Below are 14,782 nucleotides of genomic sequence, written 5' to 3'. Positions count from 1 at the left end.
CTTGGCAAGACGTTCGAAGGCCACGCTGTCGCACCCAGATTTCCGCACCCATCACGAACTATGAGAATAATCCTTTAATACTTAATCATTTTACAAGTATCTTAACGCTTGTACTCGGGAGCACGGGCCCGTTTCTACGATACTCGCCTCCGGGGCCGTCCTGGTTGGAGGGACACGGAGGGACACGCAATCAGCGTGCAGGCGCTGTGACGGAGACCACCCTGTAGACAGTGCAGTCACAGACAACTAATTCACACCAAAAGCGACACCAGCGGATCAAGGAAGCAGGAAGACAACTGCCAGGACACCTTATGCTGGTTTGAAAAGGGTAAATTACCATTTCTTTCTATCTTTGTTCTCGTAACTTTACGAGGCGTCACAAAATGAGTAACTCGGTTTCTATACAGGTTCCTAGTTATTGGTACAGTAATAAATGCGTGTGTCCGGTGTAAACCAATTTCAAGAAAATGTAAACGGGCGGTCCCTGATTTACGATGGTCCGACGTGCAATTTTTTCGACTTCACGACTGCTAGCTGGCGATAGACATTCAGCAGAAACCGTACTTCGGCTTTTGATCCTCTCCGGGCAGGTGATACGCGGTGCGATATTCCCTCAGGATGCTGGGCAGCGGCAGCGATCCGCATCTCCCGATCTGTCACGGAGAGGGGCGCGTTGGGTGTATTAAATGCATTTTCGACTTATGATGGGTTTGGGGGAGCGTAACCCCGTCGTAAATCGGGGACCACCTGTGCAGTAATGATATAGAAAGCCAAAGAATTAAATGTGCAGAAAACAACCCTGTAACATTTTAAAAGGAAGCGGTCCAGATCGCTACATTGTATTTAAGAGACCAGGTGTTGGTCACAAGTAAATCGGACTACGGTTACATTATTTAGCCGATGCTTTGCTCCAGAGCGACAAAACTACATTTATACAACCGGGCAATTTTCACTGGAGCAATTCAGAGTAAGTACCTTGCTCGAGTACACAGCAGCAGGAGGTGGTATTTCGACCAGGGTCCTCGGAGCGGGAGGCTGCGGCTCCAAGCACCGCGCTACCCGCTTCATTAAGCTCAATGCACATCCGCTAAGGGGCCGAGGAGAGCTTTCGATTCTTTCCTTCCGTTTTCCGAAGCGGCCTGTTCCCGCGCCCAACCGCACGGAGTAACCAATTACACGCATTGGAGCGGAGAGGCGCCGCAAGAGTAGTGCTCTCCCCAACGCGTGGAAACGCAGCCGCTGACCACGTGGAGGAAACGTCTCTTCCAGAAGCCCTGGGGCATCCTGTGGCTAATGAATGGGGGCGACTGTACAACCGTACTACTGTACCAGCACAGCGAGGCACGCGGATGCAGATGTGCTCCGCTCTGGACGTGGCCAGACGGGGAGGACTGCAGCTGCTAAAGCCATTCTTAAAAAGCGCCTTCCTCTGATTATTCAAATACGGTTGAGGTGGCGCGGTGGGTTGGACCGGATCCTGCTCTCCAATGGGTCTGGGGTTCGAGTCCCGCTCGGGGTGCCTTGCGACGGACTGGCGTCCCGTCCTGGGTGCGTCCCCTCCCCCTCCGGCCTTACGTCGTGTTACCGGGTAGGCTCCGGTTCCCCGCGACCCCGTATGGGACAAGCGGTTCCGAGAACGTGCGCGCGGTTCAGGTTCTTGACGCCAAACAGGGCAGCGATGACACGGCGCTTCACAGTCGCATTTCTGAGTGAAATATTTCCCTGTGTCAAGCACTGGCACTCGGGCTCAATGGCCTTTTGTCAGACCGGAGAGAAAACGGCCGTCACCAGGAGACTCTTCCAGAGCTCGACCGATGCGAGAGCTGCATAAAAGGGATAACAGAGGGCAGTTTAAAGTTTAACAAACACCTTAATTCTAGCACACTTATGCAATCGAACCTAAGTGTAACAAATTAGAAAATAAGACTGTCGCCGATTTCTCGTTTGTCCTGCAGCAGCACAGACAATCTATTCGGTTTCATCATAAATGTCACAGCTTTTCAGTAAAATAAAAGCAGGAAGAATATAAAAGGCATTTTACAGCGCGTACACTGCCGCACAGAGCCTATATTTCCAGGTTTACTATCCTCATGAATACATTTAACCGAAAAAATGTCCCCGCAAGACTAGAAGAACACTGACATACATGCAGAGTACTACACACACTGCCGCTGAGCCATTGCGATAAATACTAATGCAAACTCCCTCCTAAAGCGAGTGTGTGCGTCACTCTCAAAGTGCACGCAGCACAGGAAACCGGACCCCCATCCTCCGCACATGAGCATCCCGGCACAGGGGACACATTGTGGTACACGACTGGGGGTCTGGCACCCCCCCCCCAGCTAGTATCACCAGGGGCCTCTACATTTCTAGAGTGACTTTTTTGCTCTCTAAAAACAAGGCTTTAAATTATGTACTGCTCCACTGAAATTCCGCAGGATATTAGACACCTCCAAGAACACAACCCAAGAAGACTTCCCAGATCATTCTTGTATCCAAGAGCAAAGCAGAGAGAAAGACAGCTAAGAATCAAATGGAGTTTAAGCATCCCCATAATTTGAAGCCAGGTTTAAATAAAATACCAAACTATTTTACTTTACACAGACAATCTTCTCCAAGCCAAATTACAATATTAAGCTCTTTATAATTATTTACCCATTTATAGCTCAGCAATTTTTTTAAGGAAGCAATTCAGGGTCAGGATCTTGTTCAAGGACAGCATGGCATGAGGTGGGATTTGAACCTGCATCCTTTTAGTCCAAAGCCAGCAGCTTTAACCATTGCACTAATTGTTGCCAAAAAGATATAATAGACATGAAATTCACTTTTGTTTTCTCTACGATGCTCATGATTTTGCAGGAAAAAAAAAAAAATGCCCAATGAATAAATGAACTGTAAATGTATTTTCCAATAAACAGCCAGAGAAAGAGGGGCCTCCTATGTGACACACAAGGGTCTTTCTTCTCCAGGCTCCCTCCCTCCCTCCAATCCACCTTCCGGCTATCCCCGATATTGTTTTTGGTGCCGCTCACCTAGACGAGCATTCAAGGAAACGGCTTGGTGTCACGCGGTCAGACCTATGCCCACAATGTAATCCGTGATCATGGCAGAAGGGTTAGTAAAGGTCACGCCTGGTACCAGCTGCTGGCTAAAGGACGACCCCAGCGTGATCTCCACGAGCAGCGTGAAGCAGAAACAATTAATCTAGAACATGCGAAGAAATTAATACATCCCCGTGCCTCCCGCACCACGAAGCTGCCTTTCCGAGACAGAGAACAAAAGCGCGCTCCAGCTTTTGAGCGAATGCTCCTCCGGTCGAACCAAAAGGCAGCCGGTTTGGACAAGGGGTTCAAAACGGTGCCCGCAACGCGTTACGACCCACACGTGGGCACGAACGACGATCAGACCCAAGGGTTCAGCGGTCCGCGCGCCACAGAAAACGGCTCGGCGGGCTCCCGGCAGGCGGAAACGGCTCCGACGCGCGAGGCCGAGGACTCTTCTCGAGAGCACATTAACAAACATTACGAGACGATGCTTCCGAAATGCAGCTGCCGCTCGAGAGCAAAGCACAAGGCTCCTCATCTGCTGTCCGCACGTAGCACAGCGAATGTCGGCGGTGCGTCAGCCAGTAAGAGGGGGTTCGCGGCACCTTCGCGAGTCTTGTCGGCGGTCACCTCGAAAAGCTCAGTCTGCTTGAGAACAGCTTTTCCTTCGCTTGTCTGCGCTTTTCCCCCCAGGCACTCTTCTGTTGTACCAGTACCAAAGTGAATATTTTGCAGAGCGAAATCCAATTAAAGTATTCACTTTTAACTGGAAGCAAGGAGTCTTATGAAAGATGCACATCGAGCACAGACAGTAGCATGTTCAGACAGGTTCTCCCGGGGTGGGGTGGGGTGGGATGGGATGTCAGAAGGCAGATGCCGGGGGGGGACTGCAAGCATCTGCTTTCCAAAACGGTAGGAGGCCCGACTGACAGGAAGTGCAGGCTTTCCCAAGAGCTGCGTTCACTTTCCTTGTGTCACTGTCCTGTATTCATGTTACACTTGGCTCTTGACACTCTGCAGTGTACAGATACAATATTGCCTTCTCTCTCTCTCTCTCTCTCCCGTTTTCCACTCCAAACAAATGTCTAAGACGCCCCAGCGAGCGATAGCTCAACAGGGAGAACTAACGTGAATGAACAAAGGAGAAGAGCAATGTGTTTCTATGAGACGGAAGTGACACGTGGAAAGAGTGAAGCAGCAGTTAAGAGGTACAATAGCTGCACGTGAGCAAAACCCGGGCGAACGCACGAAAGCGCAGAAAAACGGATCGTTGCTTCTGCGGCACGTCTTGGGTTAGCCCGAAGGAACACGCTTCGCGCTGCGGAAATACTACTCGACGACTAGGAGACCGAAGCCGTACGTAACCGGGAGCAGCAACAATTTGTCTCGAACAAAAAGCAATCGTGACGTTCGGTGGCCAGAAAGGGGCGAGGATGTTATTCCGAACGCTGCCAAAATACGAGACGAAAGTAAACCTGCGGTCAGAGGGGAAAACGGGAGTGTTTTTGGCAGCCGTGGTCGACGCGGCAGACAAACGGTTAAAGCCAAGAACAACGCTGAGAGAAGAAGTAAGGTTTACGGAGCTGAACTTTGACCCGGAAAACTCCCCGTTGCGCAAGATCTGATGTCTACGGACCCAAACTAGAGAGCGCAGCGAGGGCACACGGTGTGCCGGAGGAAAGGATATCCGCTATCGGGACAGGAGCGCCGCCGTTTGTGCGCCGAGTCTCCGATCATTCCTTTCCCCTCCGTTTTCATATGGAGCGAGGCAGCAGATCCTTCGATGATGCGAAGACGCGGTCAACACTTTACCTCTGGCACCGCCTGCAAGAAATCCTCAACTGAAAGGGCAGTGACGGACGCAGCTACGCCATCTTCCGCGTTCGCTACGTTCGAATGTTCGTGAATTACTGCTACCGTAAACTACTTGTGAGGTACGGATGAAATACATTTATTTATTCATTTGGCTGACGCTTTTCTCCAAAGCGACTTACAACGTTAAGGTCCCGATCATTACAAATACAGGTTTCACCTACCTAGTCAGAGCTTCATGGAAAATACCATAGAGGTGCACAGGTGCCTGGCAAGAGTTTCTCCTCAACGGGCACCAAAACAGATTTGAAAGAGAGAAATATCAAGTTTAATTGACCATGATAAACACACACTTCAGATGTAGGTTTTGGAAAGGAGGGGGTGCGGGGGCGCAGTGGGTTGGACCGGGTCCTGCTCTCCGGTGGGTCTGGGGTTCAAGTCCCGCTTGGGGTGCCTTGCGACGGACTGGCGTCCCGTCCCGGGTGTGTCCCCTCCCCCTCCGGCCTTACGAGCCGAGTTGCCAGGTTACCCCTCCAGGCTCCGGCTCCCCGCGACCCCGTATGGGACGGGCGTTTCATAAAGTGTGTGTTTTGGTAAGGTACTTGCACTTGTATATCTTTTAAAAACAACTACTGCAAGCTAAAACGTTGAAAACCCTCCTGTAACAGCTGCTAATCTAAGATCCTGCGAGTGCGTTATACACCTTTTCCCTCAATTTAGTCTCGGCCAATTACTCAACTGCCGTGTCACGGTGCGACAGCCGGCCAACTCGGGAGGGGTGAAAACGCAGCCGCTTCGTGCTCCCTGGGCCCCGCGGTGGTTTCAGAGCGACGATTCAAACTGAGAGCAGTTGCACACAGCGCTAAGAAAACTACCGTATAAATACATCATTAAGGCTGGAAGTTTCTGACTATACTTAAGACAGAACTGCTACCTAACAAACATGTACAGGTTGTTTCCTAAATAAATGCAATAAGGTATTGTAACACACCTGATACTGTAAATCACCTTGGACAAAGGTTATGACCCAAATAAAAAAATAAAAAAAAAAAAAAAAAAAAAAGAGAGTCTATTTAAATGTATTCACTCTAAATTTTATTCGGCTGATGCCGTTTCAAAAAGGTAATTGCATTGTTTTACCCATTTGTACCGCTGGGAAGTTTTTTTTTTTCTTTTTACTGGACCAATTTAAAACAAGTACCTTTATCAGAAAGTAGGACAGCTGGACGTGGGATTAAACCTCGGTCTCTTGAGCGGAAGGCAGTAGCTCCAGCCACCACGCGACCTGCTACCGCTGTGATGGTACAAATAACACAAAGTCTTTTGTGGAAAGAGCGCCGTGCGTGACGCATGGGGGGGACAGGGACGGGATGCGTCCGGTCACGCGCGGCCACGCCGGCGGTCCACCACGAGCCCCGCATGTGCCAAGCGAAGCTCCAACTTGGCAAGCGCTGCCGCGGATGCCCCGCTGAGATTATCCACTTGTCCGTGGCCATCTGGCATCCATTACGCACAGAGAGACGGGTTCCAGCGGTGCCCCCCGCGCTCGCCTTTCTGCGCTTGAGGTACGTGGAGAAAGAGCTCACGGGAAATGCCTGCTCCGCGCCGTCGCCAGCAGGTCCAAGCCCAGGCCGCACACTGGGGGGCGAAGGCGATGCCCCCGGCGAGGCGTGAGGTGCGGAGCCCACGGAGCGCAGCGCGGGATGGAGCGAGTCGCTCCGCTTCGTTGCGTGTGACCTGCTCTCACACGCCAGCACTGGCTCAGAACAGCCAAGTCGCAGCAATCCTCACACACACACGTCCAACGGGGCAACTCTCGCAGGACAAGACTACTTTGGGGGGGAGGGAGACTACTGCTGGCAACTTTCAAAAAGGATATCATTCAAAATTGGGTGACAAAATTGCAAACTTGCAAAAACAAGGTTTGTTTTAAACACACAATTGCATCGAGAATGTTAAGCAGCAGATAAGTAAAGCAACATGAAGAAATATGTATGCATTTCTTTACATGCTTATTGTTCATTTGCGCAGATGGGGCCTCTCATGCGCACACACAGTAGCGCTAACAGCTCTGTTTCGGGCGCAAAAAGGGCAAAAGCAGAAAAACGAACAACCTTCTTCTATTTTTCCCCCAACAAATTTTATATATTCACGCTCGGTGACGAAGACGGAAAAACACGCGACGTCGTCTCGCGATTTCACACTTGCGTTACTGGAGAACAAGAGCAGCGACGGAACAACCTGCCGCTGCTGCTGGCGGAGCCCCACAGCCCACGGCTCGCGAGGAGCTCGTAGCTACCGGTCCCCTCGGGAGCGGGGTCAAAAATGGGAAACGTGACGTGCTCGTGCGATGCTCAGCACGGCACGTACATGATGTAACGCAGCAGAGAAAAACTCGACCTGAGCCCCTCTCTCTGTATGTACACGCCTGCGCCGCGTGCGTCTCCGTACCCCGGCCATGGCGTCCTGTGACGGAGCGCAGCGCGAGCCTGGCGACGGCGGGGGTCGCGGAGGACACGCGGGACTCCCCTCGGCTTGGCGGCGAAGCGTTGCGTCGCGTCATACGGCGCTCTGGAAATGGCTCCCGCTCTCGCGCAATGTCCGACCGAACCAACGCCGGTCACGTGACTCCGAGAGGCGCGCCCGGGCGTCCCGTGGAGAAAGGAAGGCGCGGCGCGCGCCGCTTCTCGCCGAGCCCTAACTTCCGCAGCGCTTTTCGCAAAGGTCCTTCGTCCTCATTTCAAGGCCACGATCTTCCACGATCTATGCTGCCGTAGCGAAGCCGCCCGAAGCAACAGTCGTTCTCCTGGACGCTGGTGACGTGAGGAGGCGAGGAAGCGTTGGGAAGAGAAAGAGAGGAGGGTTCCTGCACTGCAGTGCTGCTGTACTCTAGACCAGTCTAGTATAGTGTAGGAAAGGACACCAACTTGTCCCCTCAGTCGCCGAAACGGCGGAAAGCTGCAGTACCCGCCGCACACAGCTGGGCCATACACGGAACCAATAGAAACTTTACGAAGGTGGTCTTTTCATTCCTGACACAAGCGGGCTGGCACACATCTCCCTACTCGCTAGGAAAGGCATTAATATCTGCAGTCGGAGGCCGTTTTGGTTTTGCAATTTGCGTTAAGGATCAGATTGAGGCCCAAAATAATTTTTAGCGGAAATGTGTTTCAGCGGGGGGAAAGCTTTCGAAGCGAAGAAAAACTATTACCATCTTGATGGGACCCTGTCTCCCAAGTCCTCCTCGATGATTCTTTAATATTCGCTTTCTAATACGGAGAATCGTGGCGTGGCACGATTCGCAAGCCGCGGGACACCAAAACGACACGCGCAAACGTACAGAAAAGGGGTCCTGCTCCTACAGAAGGTGACTGGGATGTATTTGATCACCCAGTAATGCTCGTACATACCAAGCACATGTTAAAATGCAAAGTAGGAAAAAAAAAGAAAAAAAAAAAAGTAAAACGCATGACGAGCAACCTTTCCACATCACGTACGAAAGAGCGTTGCGGAAGCGGGCTGCGAGAAGGGGCTGCCGGTCACCTCGGGCCCAAGGTGCCCTTTAACTTACGAGTTAGTCTGCGTTTACCGACGCTCACCGAACCACCTACGTCAGGCTCACGTGGTTTATTTTAAAAGTTGAAAGAGCCGGGCTCTGAGCAGGTGACGATACTTACTCCTCTGACAGTCGTCCTGCGTCCAGCAGCGCTCGCCGAAGTGACCGTTGAGGGTGGTCTGAATGCAGGGAGCTGTGCCCATGGCTGTTCCGGGGCACACGTCTCCACACTCCCGGTCATTCTTGTTGGCCACAATGTAGTTATCCTCGACCGAGTCTAGGATCTTGGACCAGTCCAGGGTGGACAGGTAGCAGAGGTCCTGGTTCTTCTCGATGCGCACAGCTCCCCGGGTGATGTTGGTCAGGCTCCGGAGCCCGATGTCCTTCAGCTGCAGCATCTCAAAGAGCACCAAGGCGTAATTGAAGAAGAGGTTGTTGCCACGGATGACTGTGAGGTTGGGGAAGAGATTGCGCAGGCTCTCCAGGCCGTAGACGCGGAACAGCAGGAGGTAGTCCGTGACGACCGTGAGCCGGGGGAAGCTCACGCCTCGGAAGTCCTCCGGTTTGGTCTTGAACATCAGAAGGATCTTCAGGTGACCCTCGATCACGGTGCAGTTCTTCAGCGTTTGCAGGTTGGTCACGTTGTTCCGAATGTCTTTGCTTGGACAAACTGAAGGAGGGGAAAAAAAAATTTTAATTAACGATTACAAAAAATTTGAATTAAATCAATGACAACGAAGATACGTCGTACTCCCTCGATCAGCCCTACCCTCCTACAGTGCTCTTTCACAACAGCGCTGCCTTAGTCCTTTGAGTAACTGCATAATTCACCTTATTTAGGAAGAAAGTTAAACATTTCAGATTAAATGAAATAATGGCTCTGACATTATTTAAAAGTGCTGCATTTCTCAAGAATGCATCTAGAGCACTAATCTTTGTATCGCTGTATATATTTTATGAAAGACTGCAGGATGAGAAGTACTTAAGAACTCGGACCGGGTAATTATTTCGACAAGCCAACATCCCGTTTTCATGTTTTAATCAAAGATTAAATCAAATGGAAAATTGTGAAATTAAATGTCTTTTTTCAACTACATTTCTTTGAGACTGTTAATGATCACCGACACGTGCCTTCCCAATATTCATAGGGAAAATGGTTTGCTTCCACTTAAACCCACGCGTTAATCCTCATTACATAACTGTCGTATAATAAAACAATATGTTTGACTGAATACGTACACAAACTCGTATTATACGTAAGCCTCTTTAGAACGTAATCAGATACCCTACAGTTAATCGGTATCGGCGGTATCATCCAACACACTTCGTTCAGCCTGCGTGAACATACGCTGCAATAAGGAGAATTCATTACGACTGCAGACCATTAGGAGAGCAAAAAAGCAGACATCTGCCAACGTACGGTACACCCACAGGGGTGTCAAGACTCTCTTTAGGGCTTCCGAGCCCAGTTCCGCATTTCCTTCGAGCGCCGTTGCAAAAAATAAACCGGTTCCTTCCTAAAACGCACACGCCCAAAAACGAGGCTCGGCGGCGGTCTTGCAAAACCTCAATGTCAAATGTAACATTGCTTCAGTGAGGAACGCACGCTGAAAACATGCTTGGCTTTCAGATCCTGTGTAAGGAACATCTGCCGTTCACAAAATGTTAAAGATTTGCATATGCACGGTTAAATCCGTACGACAGCAGTTAGGGTTAGGAAGAATTTACATTTATTCATTTAGCTGACGCTTTTCTCCATGTTAAGGTTACAATTTTCTACCCATTTACACAGCTGGGTAATTTTAACTGGAGCAATTCAGGGTGAGTACCTTGCTCGAGGGTACTACTGCTGGAGGCGAGGCTCAAACCTGCGACCTTTGGGTTCAAAGGCAGTCGCTCCAACCACTACGCTACCAGCTGTCCTTTAATTGAGAGATAACAGGTGTCACGCTGGTCTCCGCATACGAGAAAAAGAGCGAGCCGCGATGCCGGACGGCGAGATGATGCCTGCTGGGCGCACGTGTAAGATGACAGATTTTCGACCGAGGAGGCGAGTGCAGCCTCGGGCCCTGACCACAACAAGACCGCAATGCTGCGTCATCTTCCCTTACCCAACCAGACTCGTGTACCCTTGTTCTTGAGGACAGAGCTCTTATTTCCTCCCTAGTATAATAGTTCAAAAAGCTAAATTTAATAAATTCAAACTTTTTGTTAGCTATCAATAGACACTGCGCACACTCTAGAGTGATACCACAGGTAATTTCAGTCCACAGATGCTCTTGACATTTACTTTCTAACAAGGCAGCGTTACAGCTGCCCTTAAAATGACTAACAGAAGTACACAAGATGGTTATAATTAGAATGAAACCAGATGTCTCAAAATATGAAAATATGTTTTTTTTCCCCCAAACACAGTTGGTTTAAGCACTCCTCCCAATACTTTATATCCAGACACTTGGATGGCATGTAATCGTACCTGGAAAGCAACTGGTTTTAATGGGACTTTACTGGCTTTAAGTAAAAGCAACAACTAATAATTTCACACGACGAGATGTTCTGCCATTGTACGGACAGCAATGTGTACTTTGAGCAAAACGGGAGCTGCCGGCTGCTACGTGGTACACATTATTAACCTGTAGCATTCGGCTCTGTGTAAATGGTTGCCACGTAACAACGTACCTGCATTTCACGCAGACCCGAACACCGGAAACACGTTGCCCGTTCGCACCGTTCTGAACAAAAAATACAGAGATAACGGCTGCATCGGGTTCCTCTGGACCGCAAAAGGCAAATGTATCGAAAGGCTGCATCTCACTATAGCAACGAGTACAAACGCATGTAAAACGGATCAGTCTCTTGGACGCCGGCGAGGCGGCCGTTCGTATAAACCATTGTACTGGCCCACAACCCACGTAAACATGATTGTCCGTGTCCCCCTGCCATGCGCTCCCTGATTAAGGAGACAATGGAGCAGCGTCAAGGTTTTGGCCCCAGCCCATTGTATTAGCAAACAGCGAGAGTATTATTACCGCTACAACTTTTTCAAATCGGTGACACAACGCAGCCTTGGTGGAGCAACAGAAAGGCGACGCTGTCTTGTGTCTCTCCGATCATTTCAAAATTGTAGGTTTTACATGAGCAGGACTAATTTACATTTATTCACTTGGCAGACGCTTTTCTCCAAAGCAACTTCCAATGAACTCTATCAGCCCCCACACCTTATTCACCGCGGTGACTTACACCGCTAGATACACTACTTACGCTGGGTCACTCATCCGTACATCAGCGGAACACACTTTGTCACTCACACACTACGGGTGAACCTGAACAGTATGTCTTGAGTGTGGGAGGAAACCAGAGCACCCAAAGACATACACTGCTAGATACGCTACTTACACTGGGTCACTCGTCCGTACATCAGTGGAACACACTCTTTCTGTCACTCGCACACTACATCCCATTGCTTTTGCTAACTATATTACAGTTTCTTGTACTGTACTCAACATCACAAAAATGTTCAAAGAAAACTGGGGTTTTCGTATCAAAAGTGATCAAAGCGTTCAAGTTGCAATCGCTGCCAAACCGGCGGCACTTATTTTGCCACACTGAAAAACACTGCGTGTTTCTCAAATGGTAACAGTCATTTTTGAAGCTGAATTTGGAATTTACTTCCAGCTGCGCCGATCACACAGCTGTCAAGCGTTTCCCAGTAAGCCCAGAACTGACACCTGGTCGGTTAAGGTGCGGGGCAGGGGACGCGTCCCGGAAGGATCGGCGCAGGTCCAAACTCGGCGGATCGTCGCGATACTTTGCAGGTATCTGATACTTTGAGCGTAAGCTGCAAAAAACAACCATTCCGTCACTTCAGACCTTTGGCAAAATACACTTGCCGGATACATTATGCTTTAAATGTAACATGTCATTTAAGAGGCCATGAAAAAACTAATGTCCTAACGGTCTTTCACAAAAACAAGGTATTAAAAATAGTACAATTTGCAGTCTACAGGTTGAACCTGCCTAAACAAATCTCGCGTTACGAATTTAAATGCACTTCTCCACCCAGTGGATTGAATTAACATACTATTCTTTGGAAAATGGATAATATAGAGTTCCTTCTCCGACAGAAGCGTAAAATAACTCCGTTATCCTTCTGTGAAGATGATGGTAGAACCGAGCATGTAAAATAAAGTCGCGCACCGCTCTACTTCAGCAGCTCCCTTACGGTGGCTCGACTCGCGGCTCTAACCGCACGCCAGGGTTTATGAGTCACCTGTGCGTGGAAATTTGTCGAAATATGCGCACCGCGTGACTGCATCGCTCTTGGTTGAAGGATACACTCGAGCGGCTCGAGTCTCGGCAAAACCTTCGGAAGTCACGCTGTCATTTTCCGCGTCTGACGTCAAGAGAAATGTCAAGCAACGCCAAGTTAAAGCTACTTCTCACAGAGCTGTTTTCCCCAAGTTTTCTTGGCCCCTATTGAGCAGCATTTCCAATTCACGCAACGTTGGGCTGCGAAGGGCTGAGGAAACGTGCAAACTTGGCCACGGGTCTGACGCATTTCACAAAGGCCATTTAACCTTAGTTTAGTGCACCACGTCAACACGAGCGACAGCCGGCGACAGCGTCCTAGGCAGTGCCGTCGGGGTGCACCTAAAGCCCACCTTCGGTAACGGCTAAAGCGCTAGCACCGAGCGTTAAACACTTTTTGGGAAGCTGCCCATTAAGTGTGACGTAAGAGGAGCAGACGCGTCCGGTCCGTTGTCCGCTTACCTCCCCGCCGCTCGGCCGAGCGATTTACAAGAGGCCCGGCGCCGGCATCGCACGAGACTTACCCGCCTCTCAGCCCCTGCGCTCCAATGCCGCTCGGAGAGCTCCTTGACTTTCTGCTACAATCCCTTTCGGCCGTTACTCGCATAAAGCGAGGAGTTCCGATGAGCTCAGCCGCAGGCCGGGCCTGTGAAAACTCAAGGGAGCAAACCAAACGCCCGTTTCGTTGCCGTGTCGCGTTGCGTCTAACGGCTGAATGTACAGAAGAGTCGTAGATCTGAGATACCGGTTATGAGTTTGAGATTTGCTGTTTGAGAGGCTGGTGATGCACAAGTCCCTTGTGGTCAAAGTCGCAAGCAGCAAGGGGGGGGGGCAGGCTTCTTCATTTCTTCAAATATACTGTAGCTTCACCAAAAACAAGCTCAGGCATAAGCTTTTCCGAGGTACCGAGCCAAATTTTGTTTGGATTCTTTGGCAAGAACAAATGTTCTCAGCAGCTTCTGCCTGCTAAGAACATTTTTAGAAGAAACTGAAACCCACAAATTGAGGTTTTTTTTTTAAAAAAAAAAAAAAAAAAAAAAACCAGACAGCGAAAGGCTGGTCGGCAGCTTCCGCGACGCTGTCAGATACATACGGTGAGCGGCAGGACGCGTCGTGGCCTTTCGCTAACCGGAGGAGCTACTAAATATAAGGACATTTAATGGCACACGGCTACGCTCCTTTGCAGAGAGCACCTCTCGGCTAGACCGGGGCAGCGCGTCCGCAAGGTCGGCCGCTCGCAACGGCCCTAAAATGGACTCTTAAGTTTACTTAACGCAGGGAGGAGGCGGCACGGCAAGGCCACTTTAAAACAATAACCCTTCGACAGTGCCGCCGTGAATTAAGGGAACGTTTCCAAAGCAACGCGATCCCCGTCACGTATGACGCCGAGCTTCCGGGGCGGCGGGTCATCACGCGCGTTAACGGAAACCCCGAGAGGCTGCCGTTACTCGAGCGGAGGGGGGCCTTTTCCATTCTAAGAGGCAGAGGCTCGAAATGCGGTTGGGAGGACGGATAACGGGAGCAGGGGATCGGCAGACCGCCGGCTTGAAAACGTTCGGCATGAGGGAGACATCAATTACCGCAGGGCTTCTTCGCTGCCTGCGAAATTAATTAACCGAGCGGATCAGGAGCTGGAAGCAGGCGATCCCGTATCGAGTGGCGGCGCCCCCATCAACGCCATACGGAGGCAGCCGAAGCTTCCCGTCCGCAGAGCGCCCCGCCTCCGGGCCCCGTGTACGTTTTCGGTTCGAACTTTATTTTTAGCACCGCGTTCCCAGTTGAGAATTTAATATGCCTCGGCCCATAGTAACTGGCGCTTCGAAACCGGAACGTGTGTTAGCAATTCCGGAGCGCCGCGCTCCTCCGGTGGCGTGCCCACCTATCTCGTGTCGCTGCGCTGGGCTCGAGCGTACGCGCAAATTCTGGGAGAACTGTAAATGCTTCGTGCCACCTGGCCCTGCGACACCGCACTCGCTTCTAATATTTGTAAACACGTTCTCAGGCTGCAGTGCACCGTAAACACCGAGCGACCTGCACCACGTTTAGACCGCAGTTGACCTTG

At 50.4% G+C, this 14,782-nt stretch overlaps 1 protein-coding gene across 2 annotated transcripts in view; it reads right to left on the bottom strand.

Moving 5' to 3' along the window:
• LOC108919869 (insulin receptor-like) overlaps positions 1–14,782 on the bottom strand; it is a 72,429-nt gene that overhangs the window by 41,078 nt on the left and 16,569 nt on the right. For both annotated transcript variants that reach the window (XM_018728184.2, XM_018728185.2), the window contains exon 2: positions 8,534–9,082. In XM_018728184.2, coding sequence (XP_018583700.2) covers positions 8,534–9,082 — 549 coding nt within the window. The remainder of the gene's footprint in view (positions 1–8,533; positions 9,083–14,782) is intronic.

The sequence above is a fragment of the Scleropages formosus genome, chromosome 9 (genome assembly GCF_900964775.1).
Source record: "Scleropages formosus chromosome 9, fSclFor1.1, whole genome shotgun sequence".
NCBI lineage: Eukaryota > Metazoa > Chordata > Actinopteri > Osteoglossiformes > Osteoglossidae > Scleropages > Scleropages formosus.
This window is presented reverse-complemented; position numbering and strand designations above follow the sequence as displayed.